The 18421-nt window shown below is 35.1% G+C and overlaps 1 protein-coding gene across 4 annotated transcripts in view; it reads left to right on the top strand.

The window, feature by feature from the left end:
• Positions 1–18421, top strand: part of VPS37A (VPS37A subunit of ESCRT-I) — a 43523-nt gene that overhangs the window by 21604 nt on the left and 3498 nt on the right. Inside the window, exons 3-10 of one of the 4 annotated variants that reach the window (XM_078069687.1) lie at positions 1184–1298; positions 2115–2215; positions 9087–9312; positions 11045–11115; positions 13724–13851; positions 13950–13990; positions 14086–14136; positions 17813–17956. In XM_078069687.1, coding sequence (XP_077925813.1) covers positions 1184–1298; positions 2115–2215; positions 9087–9312; positions 11045–11115; positions 13724–13851; positions 13950–13990; positions 14086–14136; positions 17813–17956 — 877 coding nt within the window. Of the gene's footprint in view, positions 1–1183; positions 1299–2114; positions 2216–9086; positions 9313–11044; positions 11116–13723; positions 13852–13931; positions 13991–14067; positions 14137–17812; positions 17957–18421 lie in introns of all 4 variants that reach the window. The other 3 variants (XM_078069686.1, XM_036101827.2, XM_036101772.2) reach the window with 3 other exon arrangements.

The following is an 18421-nucleotide window of genomic DNA, read 5'->3' on the forward strand; positions in this document are numbered from 1 at the left end:
ATTCATCTTCATATTCTCATTGTCTAGCATAATGCCTGCACAGAGAAGGCCTTATTAAATGCTAGTTGAACAAGTGAATGAAAGCGTGAATGTATAATAGTGCCAAGCATTATGCTGTGTTATCTTGATATAGGAGCTTTGTGAATCCTCACAGCAGGGCTACAAATTGGGTAAATTACAGACACACGGGTAGTGAATAGCATAGTCAGGATACAAACCCAGATTGGTTGGGCTCCAAAGGCCAATCATTGTTTTGCTTTTTTTTACCAAACTAGGCTAACATCTTTAGCTATATAAATGAAGTAGTTTTATCTCCATCAAATGCCCTAGGTAGGCCTAAGGAGGAGAAGCCAAAAAGGACCCAGTTCTCTTCGTGACAGTGCTGCCAAACAAATCGTTTTCGGAGCCAACGGGAACAGAGAGACAGTTTTAAAGGGTCATATTCTTCTGAGTTTAGAGAGATTTAGAAATCAGAGTTCCATATCCAGTAAGATCCATTTAAGACTTCAATCCTGAATTTTAAATTTGTGGTAGTTCATAAAGGTTAAGATTTTCACCTCTTTTTTTTCTTCTTGTATTGAGAATTTACTGTTCTTTACTTGAAACCATGTGATTGACAGACTTGGGAGAGTTGTGTTAATAGGGACCATTAGAGCCTTATAGAACCAAGGCATAATGACAGCTACAGTGTTTTAATCATAGTGCTTTTGCTTTTATCTACACACTCTTCAAAAATTCAATAGATGGTATAATAATTCTTGGCAGCATTTCATAAGTAGGAAAACCACAAGAAAATTATATGGCCAGAACCTGTGGGCCAATAGTCAGACTGGTTACTGTGGGTCACCTGTTACAAATACCTGATCTGATTTTATCTGAGATTTTACATAGCTTAGTATATTGTGTTTGAAAGCAATTAACTGACATGGTGTGAAGAATATCTTATAACTCAGGGTATCCATATTCTATAGTAAAGTTTTACTGAATTGAATTGCTTTATAATCTTGTTGCTAAAGTATATCCTTTTGTGTGTTTTCGATCAACAACCATAACATTATGAGCACTTACTACTGTGAATAATTACTCTAAATGAAAGCATGAAAATTTAATTTGCTTTTAACTTTGTTTTAGAATTATGACTATATAACACTTGTGTTTTTTCCATCTGTTCTACATTTAACAGATTACTCCCTCCACAGTTTCCTCAGGAAAAACCAGTGATCAGTGTTTATCCACCAATACGACATCACTTAATGGATAAACAAGGGGTATATGTTACCTCTCCATTAGTAAACAATGTATGTATATAGTATAATTTATTTCAGAGTAGTATAACAGGTGTATTACTTTACTACTACATATTTTAGAAATCTAAAATGCATTTGAAATCTCATTTGGAATAAGTAATTTTCCCAAAAAAAAGGTCACTATATCTAATAGATAATACTGATTTGAAGGTTATTTGTTTTTCTGTGATGAGGACCTGTTGATGTTAGAACTTTGGTTCACAGTATATTTTCCATAGTTGTTAGATGGGGATAAAATTCAAATATGCCTTAAAGTCCTTAGGATACATAAATGATTGATTACTATGAAGGTTGAAGCACTATAACTTAAATGTACTCTCAGTATTTACCTTAGAACCTTCAAATTATTATTATTATTTTTTAGATTTATTTATTTATTTGACAGAGAGAGAGTGAGAGCAGGAACACCATGCAGGGGGAGTGGGAGAGGGAGAAGCAGGTCCCCCGCTGAGCAGGGAGCCTGACGTGGGGTTTGATCCCAGGACCCTGGGATCTTGACCTGAGCCAAAGGCAGACGCCTAACGACTGAGCCACCCAGGCGCCCCTCAAATTATTTTTTTAAATGTGGAAATATTTTAGCTCCATTATTGGTTAAATAGATTTTTAACTGATTTATGGTATTGAGTCTATAGAAAAATATTTTAAGTTGTAGATTGCTAATCTGGTCATTTGACACAGTATCCTTTGTTTTTCATTTAATTCTTGATGTGCAGAAGTAGATTTAAGATTAAGTTTTACAGTGACATGATCCTAGTAAGACTTATTCTGAAAGTGATTTTGATCATCCTGTATTACTCTTACTTTTAGTTTACAATGCACTCAGATCTTGGAAAAATTATTCAGAGTCTGTTGGATGAGTTTTGGAAGAATCCTCCAGTTTTAGCTCCTTCTTCAACAGCATTTCCATAGTAAGTATATTTATACCCCAAAAAATGTTTGTATAAATTTATTTTTACTTCTTTTTATCAAAGTAATCATAACAGAGTTTAAATTTTCAAATGATGTTAAAAGGCAGTTCTCTTCATTCCACATTCCTACCTTCATACAGATACACTCGTACTTTTCAGAGGCAGCTGTGTTTTCTTTTTTAGTTGCTTTTCCAATATTTACCTTCATCTTTCTGAATAATTTAAACATAATATATACATAGTCTTGGTTCTTTAATTTTAGGTATTATATTTCAACCTCCTGTTATGATTGATGAGGAGTTTAGTTATCGTTATCTTTCATAAATGTTCCTTTCCCCTCATTCTCTCAGTGATTGATATCATGATCTTTACTTAAATTCATTTTTGGTATTTTCATTACTTCGATTCTGTAAATATTCCCCATTGCTGAATCAAGGACTTTGTCATGATTACATTGCCTTTACGGTATAATTTTTTGCTTTTTCTGGAGTTAATAATTACTTCCATTTTTCCATTGGTTGTTTTATCTTTTTAATTTTCCACATCTTTTAGCAGCTCTGAAAAATACCTTTCAGATTGTTTTTTCACGTCATCTGACCTTGACGACATGTATTTTCCTTGTGAATCTGCAGTTTGGTTAGGGACTACTGGAGATAACTTGTTTTTGTTCCACTTTTTGCATTAGCATCTAAGTCGAAGTGCTTTCCTACTCAGAATTTTGAAGGTGTTGCTATATTGTCTATATGGCTTCTATTGCAAAGTGTCCAATGCCATTTTGATTTCTGATCCTTTGTAAATTTTAGAAAAAATTTTTGGTATTCTGAAATTTAATGATGATGCAGCTTCTTGTTGGTCTTTTTATTTCCTTTTCTCAGAATACTTCTTGGCTTTATATCCTAGTCCTCCTCCTTAATTTCCAAGAAGTTGCTCTTGCTCAGGACTCAGGCAGCATTTTGAACACTGCCTGGAAATCTGCTTAGCTAGATTATCCAGGTCATTAGGTGCATCAGCCCCAGCCTTCATCTTTCCTCTCTTGTGTCTTTGTACTGGAGTTATAAGCCTCCTAATATCCTTCATCTAAAAACTGTATATCCTGTTTTTCTGTCAGGGCAGGGTTGGATATAAGTTCATCCACCTTATTTGAAAATAAAAGCCAGTAAGTTTATTTATTCCCATTTCAAATAAGTTCTGTGATAAAGTGCAGGTTATTAAAATGCAGGTTTGATGCATTCCTTAGATTATTTAATAGGTTGTATCTGCTACTGAGATCAAAATAAAAATCGGTTCACAATAAAGACTTATAATACAAATACTCTCATGTTGGTCATATTGTTTCCAAATAACTTGTTATATTTATATTTATGTCACTGACATACCTTTAGATAAAAGTTTTAATTTTTTAACATAAAGATGAGCCATTTTTTTAAATAAATAAGCTAAACTAGAAAACTTATTTTAACTTAATTTTTTCAGTGATCATATATTTACTTGAATCAAAATTCAAAAAATATAAAGGGATATGGAGTAAAAAGTCTTCCTTCCACTGTCTTCTCCCTTACAACCTAGTTCTTCTTCTTGCTTGTATCCAGAATTTTTCATTTGGGTGAATATGCATAGAATTTCCAAGATGTTTTATGACTTACAAAGAAATATGTACATGGAGTATTTTATTCCTCCTTTTTTACACAAACTGTAACATACCATTCCCCTCCCCCCTTTTTTTTTTCACTAAAAGGTATAGTTTGGATAGTTTTCCATTTTGGTACATAAAGCATTTCCTTATTCTTCTTTATGACCGCATAGTACTTGTTTTATAGATGTAGTGTAATTTATTTAACAGGACTCGTGCTGATGGATATTTTTGTTGTTTCCACTCTTTCCTAAAAGGCCCACCTTTCTTTACCCTCAGCGCTGCAGCAAATAACCTTAAAAATAATATTCTAGCCAAATGTGAATATATTTCTTAGATACATTCTCATAGTGGCATGCACATTTGTAGTTTTGACAAATACTGCAAAATTGCCCTACATAGTAAGTTGCACCAATTTCTACCACTATACACAATGCTTACTTTCCCATATTCTTTGCCGATACAGTATATTATTGGAATGGATCTTTGCCAATTTATAAGTAGAACATGATATGTTAGTATAATTTTAGTTGTATTTATCTTACTAACAATGAAGTTGAGTATCTTTTCCTATGATTTGGAGATGTTTTTCTTTATTTTTCTGTAACCTGAGTCTTCTATCCTGTTTTTCATTTTGCTATTGAGTTGTTAGTCTTTTTATCAATTTTTAGGAACTTTTTATGTATTAGAGAAATTACCACTGTGTCTGTGATATGAGTTTTAAATGTTTTCCCCCAGTTTATTTGTCTTATTTATAATGGGCTTTGTCATATAGGTTTTTGTTTTTGTTCTTTCTTAATGTCAAGCAATTAATCATTTTCTCTTATGACTTTGGAATTTGGGATCACAGAAAGTCCTTTCCCACCCCACGGTAATTATTTCCCAATGATTTCTTCTAGTTCTTGAAAGATTTAGTTTGAAGCATTTAAATCTTTGATGAATTTGGTTTTTATCATGTTACGAATATAATGATCTGTCTCCAATTCATTTTTTCCAGCTGTCCCAACACTGTTTATTGACTGATCTTTTTTTCCATTTATTTCACATCTGTCTTATATCCTTATTCCTTTATGTGTTTCGGGCTTTTTCTGGATTTTATATTCAGTTCCATTGATCTGCATATCCATTTACCACTATTTGCTCTAAAAAAAAGTTGCTTTTCTTTTTTTTTTTTAATTATAAAGGTTTTATAATTTGTTTTACCAGATGGCACAGTTATTCTCTTCTTAACCCTCCATCAGATACTTTTCTTTCTATAATTTTCCAATGAACTTTAGTTTCAAAATCCATAAAATTGTTTTCCAACATAATTTCAACTTATGTAAATTTATGTCATTAAATAAAATAATAATACTCCAGTTTAAAAATTGTTCAAGCTTTATATATTTTGGAACATATTTCAGTACTCTGATATGTGTGTTTTCCACACCACCAACTAATTCACCAGTTCTCAGCAGACAGTGACCGGGTTTCCTATAGATGTAATTCAATTCTGATGCTCTCTATCTGAAGGTAGTGACAGATCCCACAAGTTAAAGGCTCAGTCTCAGAAGACTGCTCCACTTTAAACACCAGTCAAATCCACAGGTTGTTCACGTGCTTCTGACCAACTGACTAAAAAATCAGAGGTTCCCATGATGCGCCCCCCCTCAGGTTCCATTAATGTGTTGGAGCTGCTCACAAAACTTAGAGAAATATTTACTTATGTTTACCAGTTTATTATAAATGGGCATTATGAAGGATACAGATGAATAGCCATGTGAAGCAGTGCACAGGGCAAGGACTGGAAGAGCCCCGAATGCAGACGCTTCTGTCCCCGTGGGCCGGGGTGCACCACCCTCCCACCATGTGGATGCATTCACCAACAAGGAAGTTTGTCAGACCTCCTTGTTCAAGAGTTTTCATAGAACTTAGTTTGCAGCCCCTCATTCCCTGAGGTTGGTGGGTGCAGCTAATAGTTCCAGCCCTTCGTCGGTGTGTCTTTCTAGTGACTACCCTATCCTGAGACTACATAGGAGCCCAGACAGAGTCAACATTAATTTTTTTTGAATTACTGTTTTCAGTTTTTTGGATAAATCTCCAGAAGTAGAATTGCTGGATCATATGGTAATTCTATTTTTGATTTTTTTGAGGACCCTCCATACTATTTTCCATAGTGGCTGCACCAATTTATATTCCCACCAAGAGTACACAAGGGTTTCCTGTTCTCCACATCCTCCACAACACTTATTTCTTGTCTTCTTAGTGATGGCTATTCTAACAGGTGTCAGGTGATATTTCATTGTGGTTTTGATCTGCGTTTTCATGATGATTAGTGATGTTGAACATCTTTTTATGTATCTCTTGGCCATCTGTATGTTATCTTGTAAAAAATATTTATTAATATTCCCTGCCCATTTTTTAACTGGATTGTGTTTCGCTATTGTAGGATTTCTTTACATAGTTTGGATACTAACTCCTGATTATCAGATATATTATTTGCAAATATCTTCTCCCACTTAGTAAGGTGCCTTTTTGTTTTGTGGATAGTTTACTTTGCTGTGCAGAAGTTTTTTAGTTTGATAGAGTCCCACTTGTTTATTTGCTTTTGTTGCCTTTGCTATTGGTATCAGATGCAAAAAAATCATCACCAAGACCAATTTCAAGAATCTTACTTCCTGTGTTTTCTTCTGGGAGTTTAATGGTTTCTGGTCTTAAATTTAAGTCTTTAATCCACTTTGAATTAATTTTTGTGTATGATGTAAAGAAATGGTAATTTCATTCTTTTGCATGTGGCCATCCATTTTCCCCAGTACTGTTTATTGAAGAGCCTATCCTTTCCCCATTGTATATTCTTGGCTACAATATATGCATAGGTTTATTTCTGGGTTCTGTATTCAGTTCCATCGATCTATTTGTATATAGTTTTATGCCAATAATATTCTGTTTTGACTACTATAACATTGTAACTGTATGTATACTTTCAAATCAGGGAGCATCTTTTTTTTTCTTTTTGCTGCTCTGATTGGGTGAGTTTCTCTGCCCTATCTTTGAGTATACTCCTCATTTCTTCTGCTTCATTTAGTCTGCTTTTGAAATCTTCTAGTGTATTTTTTTTTTTTTAACCTCTGTGACTTCTGTTTGGTACTTATATTTTTTATCTCTTTGTTGAAGTTCTTACTGTGTTCATCCACTCTTCCCCCAAGTTCATTAAGTGTATAATACTTTGAACTCTTATCAGGTAAATTACTTATTTCCATTTTATTACATTTTCCCCCCTGAGGTTTTTGTTTGTTTGGAACATATTTGTCTTCTTCTTCATTTTCCTTGACTATGTTGGTTTCTATGCATAAGATGAAGCAGCCACCTCTCCCAGTCTTGAGGACTGGACCAGGAGATGAACCTTATCATTCAGTCCTGCCCTACCTCTTGATTGTCTCTAAAATCGTGTATTGTCCAAGGACCCTATTATATTTTTAATAGTTCCCAGTATTTGAGGGTGCACCAGGACCTGAGAAGACCTCAGTCAGCACCTGGATTCAGGCTGATTAGAAGCCAAACCTTCAGCCAGACCCTCAGGTAGCAGCTTTTAAAGTATGCAAATATATATAGTCTGTGGGGCTGCAAGTGTAAGCCGTGCTGGCCACCAGAGATCTGGAGGTCTGGTCCCTGGGTAGAATTGCAAAATTGGGGCCCAGATAATTGTATAAGCTTCTTTCTGGGAGACACTTGTGAGCTGGAGTGAGACTGAAGGAGTGTGCAGAGATGGCATCCACCAACCTACGTTTCCTGGGAGTGCCTCTGTAGGCCCCTGGTTGTATGCCAAACCAGAAGCCTTCTCATCAAGCCAAAGCTTTCAGACCTGTTTATTAGACTCTTTCACAGGAAGACTAGGGGTGTGTTCGATCTGCTGTCTGTGCAGCGCCCTGGGGGTGGTAGCCTGCCAACAACTAACTCTCTTACTGTTTTACAGTCGCATGGGACCCAGGAATGCAAGCCCTCAGCCTCCAGAGCCATGCAATCAATGGGTATCTTGTGGATGGCAGCCACCAAAACTGGGGCACCAGACATAAAAACTAAGCACCATATGTGCGAGAGAGCTTCCTTCCAAGAGATATTGGTGCTCTGGAGTGTGACAGAGGGAGAACATGAAGAGAGCACCTACCACCCTTTGTCCCTAGAGCAAATCCCAGGGGGTCCCTGCATGGGGGTTAAATTAGGTACCTGTCCCTCAAGCGGACACTTTAAGATTAGGAAATGAGACCCTTACACCTAAAATCTGGGTGCCTCTCAATCGACTGCTTCTGTGCTGGGTCCTGGGGTTTCCAAAGCTAGATGTTTTGGGGGCTGTTCTTTGAGATGCAGGGCTTAAAAGATGGACTGCTCAGTGTGGGGTTCAAACTCTTGCTCTTCAGGAAGAAGCTTCAGGTTTTGCATTTTCTCCTGATTATAGGTCTCTGTGTTGAGGTTTCGGTTTACAGTGAGATTGTGTCTCAGGCTTTCCTACTTGCTTCAATATTGATTTTTCATATTTGCTTGATTTGTAGGAGTTGTACAACTAAATTTTAGGGCTTTTTTCTTGAGGAAATTGTTCCATATTCCTGCAGATTTAGTGTGTTCATGGGAGGAGGTGATTTCAAGGTCTTGCTTGATTGTCATCTTGAACCAGGACCCAGATATTTTTACGCTGCAAAAAATAAATATTGCTCTCTAATTCAATCCCAAGTACATGCTGCTGTACCACTTTTTCTAATCTATATACTTGTTTTTTTAAATGTATTTTTTTATATTTTAACATTTTTAGCAGTTCTTCTATACATTTAAAGTATTTTCCTTTAAAATCTTTTAGAAAGGCAGTCATGACTTTCACTTACATTTTTCCAGATGAAGTGAGAGCTACTATTTAAACAACCTGTCTTGAATATATTTTCTGGATTAAATGTTCTCCGTTCTCTTTATGAAGACAGTGATTGATGCTAATGGAATGCTCAAAAATCAAAAAGAGCCTGTCTGTTCACTTCTACTCTGACTAGTTGAATTATATGTTTTCTAAAACATTTTCTTTTTTCATGGAAACCACACTTCTGTTTGGGGGGAGTGGGGTCATTATCAATTTGTAGAATATTTAATTCAATTATATGATTATAATAACAAGATTCTGTCTCTTAGTCATGACCATTGTTATTTAGAACCATTTGGGAATAATTTTATAGGTTTACCCCTAAAGTCTAACCTAATGTTTTTTTCTGTCTTTTTCTTTAGCCTATACAGTAATCCAGGTGGGATGCCTCCTTATGCGTCTCAGGGTTTCCCATTTCTTCCTCCATATCCCCCACAAGAAGCTAACAGGACTATCACTTCTTTGTCTGTTGCTGACACTATCTCTTCTTCAACAACAAGTTACACACCAGCCAAACCCGCTGCTCCTTCTTTCGGTGTCCTTTCAAATCTGCCGTTACCTGTTCCTACAACAGACACTTCAGCACCGGTGGGTATCTTCAGTTTTCTGTATTTTTATATCCTTGAAAACTCATCCAATTGACAAATATTTATTATCTGCCTTCTTGTGCCAGCCACTAAGTAAGGCACAAAAGATAAAAAGATTAAATCACATTTTCAACTCAAGTAACAAACTCAGAGACCAGCAAATTATCAAATAATTGCAAGTAAGAATAACTTCCAGTGGAGTAGAAGAGAGAGTCTAGAGTTCATGGTGAAGACAGTTGAGGAAACGGTCAGTGCTCCCAGGAACTGAGGTAGACCTAGAAGGGATGCTTTTATAAAAAATGTGTCTCTGCTTTTTCACCACTTTATCCTTAGTGCCTCAAAGCACACCTGATACATACAGTAGGTGCTCACTTAAAATGAGGCAGATAAATTAATTTATTTGTTTATGTTTAAGGCCAGATTTTGATAGATGGTAATGAATTTGTCAGGATGAAAAGGGTTATATAAAGCTTTCCATAAAGAGGCAATAGTATTGACAAAGTCGCAGAAATGTAAACCAAATCACATTTTTTGTGAAACTGCCTTTAATAGATCTCTCTGACTGTCATATAGGAAATAGGCAAAGGCACAAAAAGTGATCACGTAAGAGAAGTAGGTATCAGATTGTGGAGGATCTGCTCTCTACCATGCCAAGGGCTTCAAGTGTCTCATTGGTTTTAAAAAAAAATTGTATGTTCTTAAATAAACTGGTAACTATTGCCATGTGGGATGTTACTGAGAGACTACTACTTTATGAATAAAACATAAAATGATTTTAAAACCTCCATTTTAACCTTAACTATCACCCACAGTAATACTCAAATATTATAAACCTTATTATATCCAACTTTACTAATTTTAGTGTTTGTAATAATTTAGATTAGGCCCAAGTGGAGTTTGTTTTTCCAATACCTTTCATCATTTTAGTAAGAAATATTATGAACAGGGTGCCTGGGTGGCTCAGTTGGTTAAGCGACTGCCTTCGGCTCAGGTCATGATCCTGGAGTCCCGGGATCGAGTCCCACATCAGGCTCCCTGCTCAGCAGGGAGTCTGCTTCTCCCTCTGACCCTCCTCCCTCTCATGCTCTCTGTCTCTCATTCTCTCTCTCGCAAATAAATAAAACCTTAAAAAAAAAAAATTAAAAAAAAAAAAAATATTATGAACAAATATTGTGAATATCATGAACAATATTAATTACAATTAGTAGGATAAACAAAGTTACAAGAGATGTTTTCAAGGATCCTCTGTTTTAAAAAGTCGTTTATAAAACAATGGATTACCTATTCCTTATCTACCCTACTGTCTTGTCAAACTTAGTTATGTAACTATTCAGACTTTTGCAACTTACTACATTTTTTTTATATTCAGTATCTTTTATTTGAGGCAAATGTATTCATATATATCAATGAAATCCACAGATGATTCTCTACATTAGTCACAGATACACGTAAGCGTTTTATTTAATATATACTTGCCCAAGAAAGAGGTTAACACAGGTACTCACATGATCCTCACCCCCCCAAAAAAAAAAAAAAATTAATCCTCTATGTATAAAGTACACTGAAAAAAATAAGAGTAAAGAAAGAAGGGGAGAATAAGGACAATGTAAAGTACAAAGATGAAGGTGATAATGAAACATGGGATGTAGTACATTAAAAATTACATTTATAAGTAAATAGGAGCAGTTAAAAAGATGGCTAAAACTTAATTACCATTTCATACTTTTCTTTAGATAAGCCAAGATGGTTTTGGTTACAAGATGCCAGATATCCCTGATACATTTCCAGAACTCTCAGAACTAAGGTAAAAAACTTGGAGAGTAATGTCAGTATTCATTATCTCTTTGACAATGATAAATACAAACCAGATCATCATTTTCATACCTGTATTAAAGAAAATGGTTTTTTAAATCCTCACTATTTCTGTACTGTGGCTGTCTTAGTTATACAAATCAGCTTTCTGTCTTGTAGTTTGTATTTATTGAGTGAGTATGTACCTAGGGATTTTTCTAGATGCTGGAAATGATATAATAGTTACCAGGATAACAATGTCGTTCTCTCTTGAGGCTTACATTATTGTGAAAATTATTTCTCAATACATCATCCCTGGTGATTTCAAATATTTTTTGGCTTATTTTAGACTTTTTCATTTATCCTTTTGTAGGTAGAACTTTGTACATAGAGGAACACATTAATGTTCTCATAAAGAAAAATCACTGTTTTTACAGAGCCAAATTGTATTCAAACTGATGACACATAAGTCTGTAGTATTAAAGTACTGTCTTTCGTAGAACACTGCTTCTCTAAGTTGCTTCATGAAAAAATTGTTTTATGGCCACTCAACTTTGGGAAGCATTGCATCCTTTATACCCCATTGAAGGTTTATAATACTCATAAGGCTGTTTTTACTAAGACTTCTGAGTGTAATTAAAAAATTTTTTTTGTAATTCTTATTGTCTCTGGGATATATCCCACCAGGGATATACAGCCAAATACCTATGAGAAATCCTACAGTTAAAAAAAAAAAAGTTTACCTTAATTGACCCAGTGTTTTATAATCATTTTTAGGAAGTAGTGATTCATTATTTTCTAATAATAGTCAATGAAGGTTTACAATATATCACATACATGTTATGCTTGCAGCAACCCCAGAAAGTAGGTACTATTATTGTTCAGTGTTATAAAGGATTCTTTTTTTTTATTCCTTTCTTCTTTTAAAAAAAAATTATTATGAAAATGTCACATTATACTATTATACATGTTATATTATGTACACTATATTATTACACATTTACTGAGGAAAATGGTTGTCTTGGAGAATTTTCTATATCCTGTTTTTGCCTGATTGCATCCTTGTAGTACCATTGAAGATGTTCTTCTCTTTCCTATATTTCTTTCTCTTGGTGGCTAGATCTAGAGTTTTAATTAGAGTTAGGTTCAGTTTTATCGAATCATTGAGCTGCACACCGTAAACCTACACGATGTTATGTGTTATATGTCAATTATATCTCAATGCTGAAAAAAAAATAGGTTCAATTCTTTGGTCAAGAATACTTACATTGTAATTAGTGCATACTTATTACATCACATAAGGCAACAGTGATATCTGGTTGCCCTATTTTTAGTGACAACAAGATTGAAACAGATGAAACCCCTGAAATCATTGGCTACCCATTATTTCATTAAGGATTGCAAATGTGATTATTACTGCCGGAATTAACCAGAATTCTGTGAAAAGAACTTTTTGTATCAATTATTTCGTTTTATTGAAATACACTTCATATAGGAATGGAAAGATAAATCCTTGTTTTTTGTTTTTTGTTTTTCAGTTTTCAGAATAATGAGTTGATGCACAAACAAGCTCCAAACTTTTTGATAGGCAAGGTTTTCTGTGTTTATTTTTATAGTTGTTTCTGTGTTGTTAAGAACTCATAATTTTTTTTAAAAATATATTTGATGTGTTTCAGTATATTCAGTCATTATTCTTCTTGATGCTTAAACAGTTCTATCTTGAGTCCCTAACAAACTCTTCACATTGGCTTCTATAGCCTTTCTGACAAAACAAAGATGCCATTGTGAAATTTCTTTTCCCTGGCCTGAAGTCATTTCTCTGAAAGACACTTGTTCTTTTTCAAAATTACAATATCAATATTATTGCTATGATTATTGAATTCAAGATAAGCGTTTGTTTTTGTTTTTTTTTTTATATTTCTTTTGTGTTTTGGTTCTGTCACACCTGACATGTACAGCCAAATACTGTTTTTTAAAGTCTGAATACTACTTCTCTGGAGGATATGTAACTTAGAAAAAAACCAGTGCTTGTTTATTTCCATTTACTCTGAATTTTAGAGACTGCTTTTTTTTTAATTAAATTTTTTAAACATATGATGCTTTTGTATGGATCGGTAGTCAAAACTAATAGATATGTTCAGTAAGGTTTAGCTTCCATTTCTATCCCACCCATCCAGTTTCCTCTTTCACCCTGTGGATATTGATTTTTGGTTTTGGTTTAGCCCTCCATGATTGCTTTTCCTTAAATATTTTATGACTATCTGTACACACACATATCCATATACTTACCTTTTATTGTGACAGCCACACACCTATTAGCTAAATAGACACAGAGGTTAACATTGTTGTGATTGTTCATGAACCCTAGTCTTAATAATCCTATCGTGATTGGATGCTACTTTCAGACCACTTTATGTTCCACTGTGGTTGATGTTTTACTGCTTTTAAGGTTATAATTTGCCTTCTTATGTATGTGTGTGTGTATATATAGATATAGATATATAAATGATAGTTCAAAAATTATTTAGAGCCATATCAACTGAATAAAATGGAAAACCTGAATATCATCATGGAGAAAAATTAGTGACTGATATTCATTAACTTTTCTGTTGTGTTTCTAGTGTGTCACAGCTTACAGATATGAATGAACAAGAGGAGATATTACTAGAACAGTTTCTGACTTTGCCCCAACTAAAACAGATTATTACTGACAAGGATGACTTAGTAAAAAGTATTGAAGAGCTAGCAAGTATGTCTTTCCTTACTTCTTAAATTTCCTAAGAAAAATATGATGTTTTTCTAGAAATAAACCAGAAATTTATCTTACAGGAAAAAATCTCCTTTTAGAGCCCAGCTTGGAAGCCAAAAGGCAAACTGTTTTAGATAAGGTGAGTTAGTTATCATTTTGAAGAAATCCATACAATTTAAAAATATAATAAAATAACATTTTTATTTTATCTATTAGTATGAATTGCTTACACAGCTGAAATCTACTTTTGAAAAGAAGATGCAAAGGCAACATGAACTTAGTGAGGTAAGATGTTTAGCTCTTTACCATAAGAATTTTTACTTATTTATTTTTTGTTTTTTATTTTTTAAAGATTTTATTTATTTATTTGACAGAGAGAGACAGAGTGAGAGAAGGAACACAAGCAGGGGGAGTGGGAGAGGAAGAAGCAGGCTTCCCGCTGAGCAGGGAGCCCGATGTGGGGCTCGATCTCAGGACCCTGGGTTCATGACCTGAGCCGAAGGCAGACGCTTAATGACTGAGCCACCCAGGCGCCCCTACCATAAGATTTTTTAATCTGAATATGTGTGAGCCACATTCTTACTTTCATTATTATCAGAAAGCAGTTATTAGGTGTCTGTCTTTATAAGGCTTGATGAATAGCTGTCAATTATGGGGCATTATACATTATTTGTGCTCATGCAAGGGCATATTTGGTTCCAAAGCAGAAAAATACAAAACGCCCCATAAATAACTTAACTAGGAACATTATTATAAATGCCAGTTTACCTCCTCTAATAAAATCTAACAAAAAACTTGAACTGTAGTCTCACTTGTAAGCTTATGTACAGCTATCTCAAGTGAAAACTTAGGAAATTGAAAAATATATGAAAATTATAAAGTTTAATTCACCACAAATAATAGGTTTTATGCTAGAAATCCAGCTAAATAAAAAATAAAAACCACTTTACAAAATTCAACCCATATTTCTGTAAAATCTTTAAAAATGAAAAGGAATAGGAGACATCATCTTTGTATGTCATGTCAATAACCAACATCATAATTTAACAACATCCTCTTTCCTTTAAAGTCAGCAATTCTGGAAGGTAAAGCCAATGTAATAAAACAAAAAACAAAATAAAACAACAGAAAAAAAATGATGGCAAAGGAAAATATAAATTTATAATGGATTTCAGATAATTTAATCGTCCTTTAGAGTTAAAGACAAAAAATAATAGCTAACATTGAATAGTGATTATGCATCTTACACTGCACTACGCTATTTTCATATATTGCCCATTATTTCCACAAAATTCTAGGAGGTAGGTGATGTTATTATTTTTTATAGTATAGATAAGCAGTCTGAGGCACAGGGATATTGAATAACTTTCCTGAAGTCATATAAACAGAAAGTATCAGAGTCAGGAATCAAATGTAAGCAGTCCTCCCTTCCTCTTAACCAGAAGAAAGTCTGAGAAAAGCAACTGAAACACTCTTAGCTGCACATTAGAGTTTAGTAGATGCTGAATAATAGTCACATCATTCTTTATAAACTCTTAGTAAGTTAAGAATAGAAATTAATTCCTTAACTTGAGATATTAGAAACCAACAGCAAGCATCACAATTGCCAGATATTTCCAGGATCCCCTTAATATTAGGAATAAGACAGTGAAAGGAAAGCAAAGGAAAGAACAAGAAACTCAAAAAGAGAAATATGAATGTCCAGTAGACACACTGGTATAACAGTTACTCTGTCTTCTGTGCCATTTATATAAGAATTGCTTGAAATGATTTTTGAAACACTTAAAAAATATAACCTTGATTCCTACGCTTGTCTCTACATGTGTTCACTCAAAATCTTTGGGGATGATGAGTCAGTCTTCTGTGTAAAGTATGTAAATCACTTCACTGGACTCTTGGTGCCGTCAGTGCAGAAACATGCCATATCTTATTCCCCCATACACCCAGTACCAGGTCCAGTCCTTGGCACATAGTAGATACTCAGTAAATATTCATTGAATAAATAATGGAAGCATTTGAACAGATAGTCAGCCTTTCAATAATAATAATTATAATCAAAATCTGCCTCATCCTTCTGAGCCAAACTTAAAAAGTTAAATGACCAGGGTTGGCAAGGGTGATGAGAAGATGGTTCATTCCTGTTCATTCCTGTGTGTGAGTTGCCACCTCACACCCACTAGCATGACTATTTTTTTTTTTTTTTTTTTTTTTTTAAAGATTTTATTTATTTATTTGAGAGAGAGAGAACACATGAGAGGGGATAGGGTCAGAGGACGAAGCAGACTCCCTGCCGAGCAGGGAGCCCGATGCGGGACTCGATCCAGGGACTCCAGGATCATGACCTGAGCCGAAGGCAGTCGCTTAACCAACTGAGCCACCCAGGCGCCCAGGCATGACTATTTTTAAAAATAGCCTGGGTGGCTCAGTCGGTTAAGGGTCCTGACTCTTAATCTCAGCGCAGGTCTTGCTCTCAGGGTCGTTAGTTCAAGTCCCACGTTGGGCCCCACGCTCGGCATGGAGCGTACTTAAAAAAAGTAAATAAAAAGTAAAAAATAAAAATCATCTTATTTCTTATATTTAGGTCTTCAGTCCATTTTGAGTTAATTTTTAGTTACTTTTTTATTTTTTGAGTGAATTTTTTTATATGAGGTAAGATAAAGGTCCAAGTTCATCCTGCATGTGAGTATCCAGTTTTCCCTGCACCATTTGCCAAAGACTGTCTTTTGGTCTTAACACACTTTTTGAAAATATTTGACCATGTTTGTGAGGGTATATTTCTAGGCTTGGTCTTTCATTCATCTACATGTCTCTTCTTATGCCAGTACAATGTTGTTTTGATTGCTGTAACATTGTAGTAAATTTTGAAATCAGGAAGTATGCAACTTTGTTCTTCCTTTTTAAGATTGTTGTGGCTGTTTGGGGTCACTTGAGATTCCATATGAATTTTAGAATGGGTTTTTCTTTTTCTGCAAAAAACTGTCATGGAGATTTTGATAAGAATAGCATTGACTCTGTAGATCACTTTGGGTAGTATTGTCTTTTTTTTTTTTTTAAAGATTTTATTTATTTGAGAGAAGAGAGAGAGCATGAGAAGGTGGGGCAGAGAGAGAGAGAGGAAAGGGAGAAGCAGACTCCCTGCTGAGCAGGGAGCCCAATGCGGGGCTCGATCCCAGGACCCCAGGATCATGACCTGAGCCGAAGGCAGCCGCTTAACCAACTGAGCCACCCAAGTGCCCGTGGGTAGTATGGTCTTTTTAACAATATTAAGTCTTCCAATCCGTGTACACAAGGTGTCTTTCCATTTATGTCTTCTTCAGTTTCTTTCAGCAGTGTTTGTACAGGTCTTTTGCCTGTTTGGTCAAATTTAATCCCATCACTTTTGCCATATTCTGTTCGTTAGAAGGGAGTCACTGTGTCCAGCCCACACTCAAGAGGTGGGGAATAATAGAGGTCCTCTTAGAGGGTGCCTACCACAACGACCTAATTCCTAAATCCCCAGGAGAAGACACTGATTGGCTCAGTGTCCCTCATTCAGTGGTTTGCAGCCAATGGATTCGGTTATTTTGTGTTTGGTATCTACCCCTATATCCAAAAGCTGAGGACCTGGATGGTAGCAGTTTTCCTCAAGAAGGAGGCTGTGAGGGCGCCTGGGTGGCTCAGTCCTTAAGCGTCTGCCTTTGGCTCAGGTCATGATCCCAGGGTCCTGGGATCGAGCCCCGCATCAGGCTCCCTGCTCCGCGGGAAGCCTGCTTCTCCCTCTCCCACTCCCCCTGCTTGTGTTCCCTCTCTTGCTGTGTCTTTCTCTCTGTCAAATAAATAAAATCTTTAAAAAAAAAAAAAGAAAGAGGCTGTGTAAGGGATATAATGAATTGCTCCTCCCTACCCCTATCTCATTTCCTTTGCCTCTAAGGAGTTTTTCTGAGCAGTGTAAACTAAATTAGTACTTGATTTTCTTTTTCAGAGCTGTAGTGCAAGTGCCCTACAGGCAAGATTGAAAGTAGCTGCACATGAAGCTGAGGAAGAATCTGATAATATTGCTGAAGATTTCTTAGAGGGAAAAACTGAAATAGATGATTTTCTCAGTAGCTTCATGGAAAAGAGAACAGTATGTAAAACTCTTCAGTTGAGGACAAGTGACAGTGTTATACCAAATTACTTAAGTATATTCATGAGTAAAAAATACTTTAGCATGTTACTGAGCTGGAGTTTTGAGTGCCATGAGAAGAAACTGAAGAGCTTCTCTTCTTTAAGAATGATAGCAATATTTTACTATCATTTTGTACTAAAGCTAGTAAATCAGCTTAAGTCTGGTCTTAATAGTTATAGGAGTGTACAACTTCTTATGTTCAACAAGTTATTTAAAAAGGGAATAATCTATAAATAGTTATTTTAAAATTTGTAAATATTATTGGGAACATTCTGCAATAGTTTCTGTTCTGTTCTGATTTCCAAAAATTAAGAAAGTCTACTTAACCGTATCTTGCCCTTCGATAGAGTTCTAAATATTTACCTGATTTCTCTGAAACATCACATTTGAAAATTAACCTTTTGTTAATAAACTTTGTAAAAT

Source organism: Halichoerus grypus, chromosome 3 (genome assembly GCF_964656455.1).
Source record: "Halichoerus grypus chromosome 3, mHalGry1.hap1.1, whole genome shotgun sequence".
Taxonomy (NCBI): Eukaryota; Metazoa; Chordata; class Mammalia; order Carnivora; family Phocidae; genus Halichoerus; species Halichoerus grypus.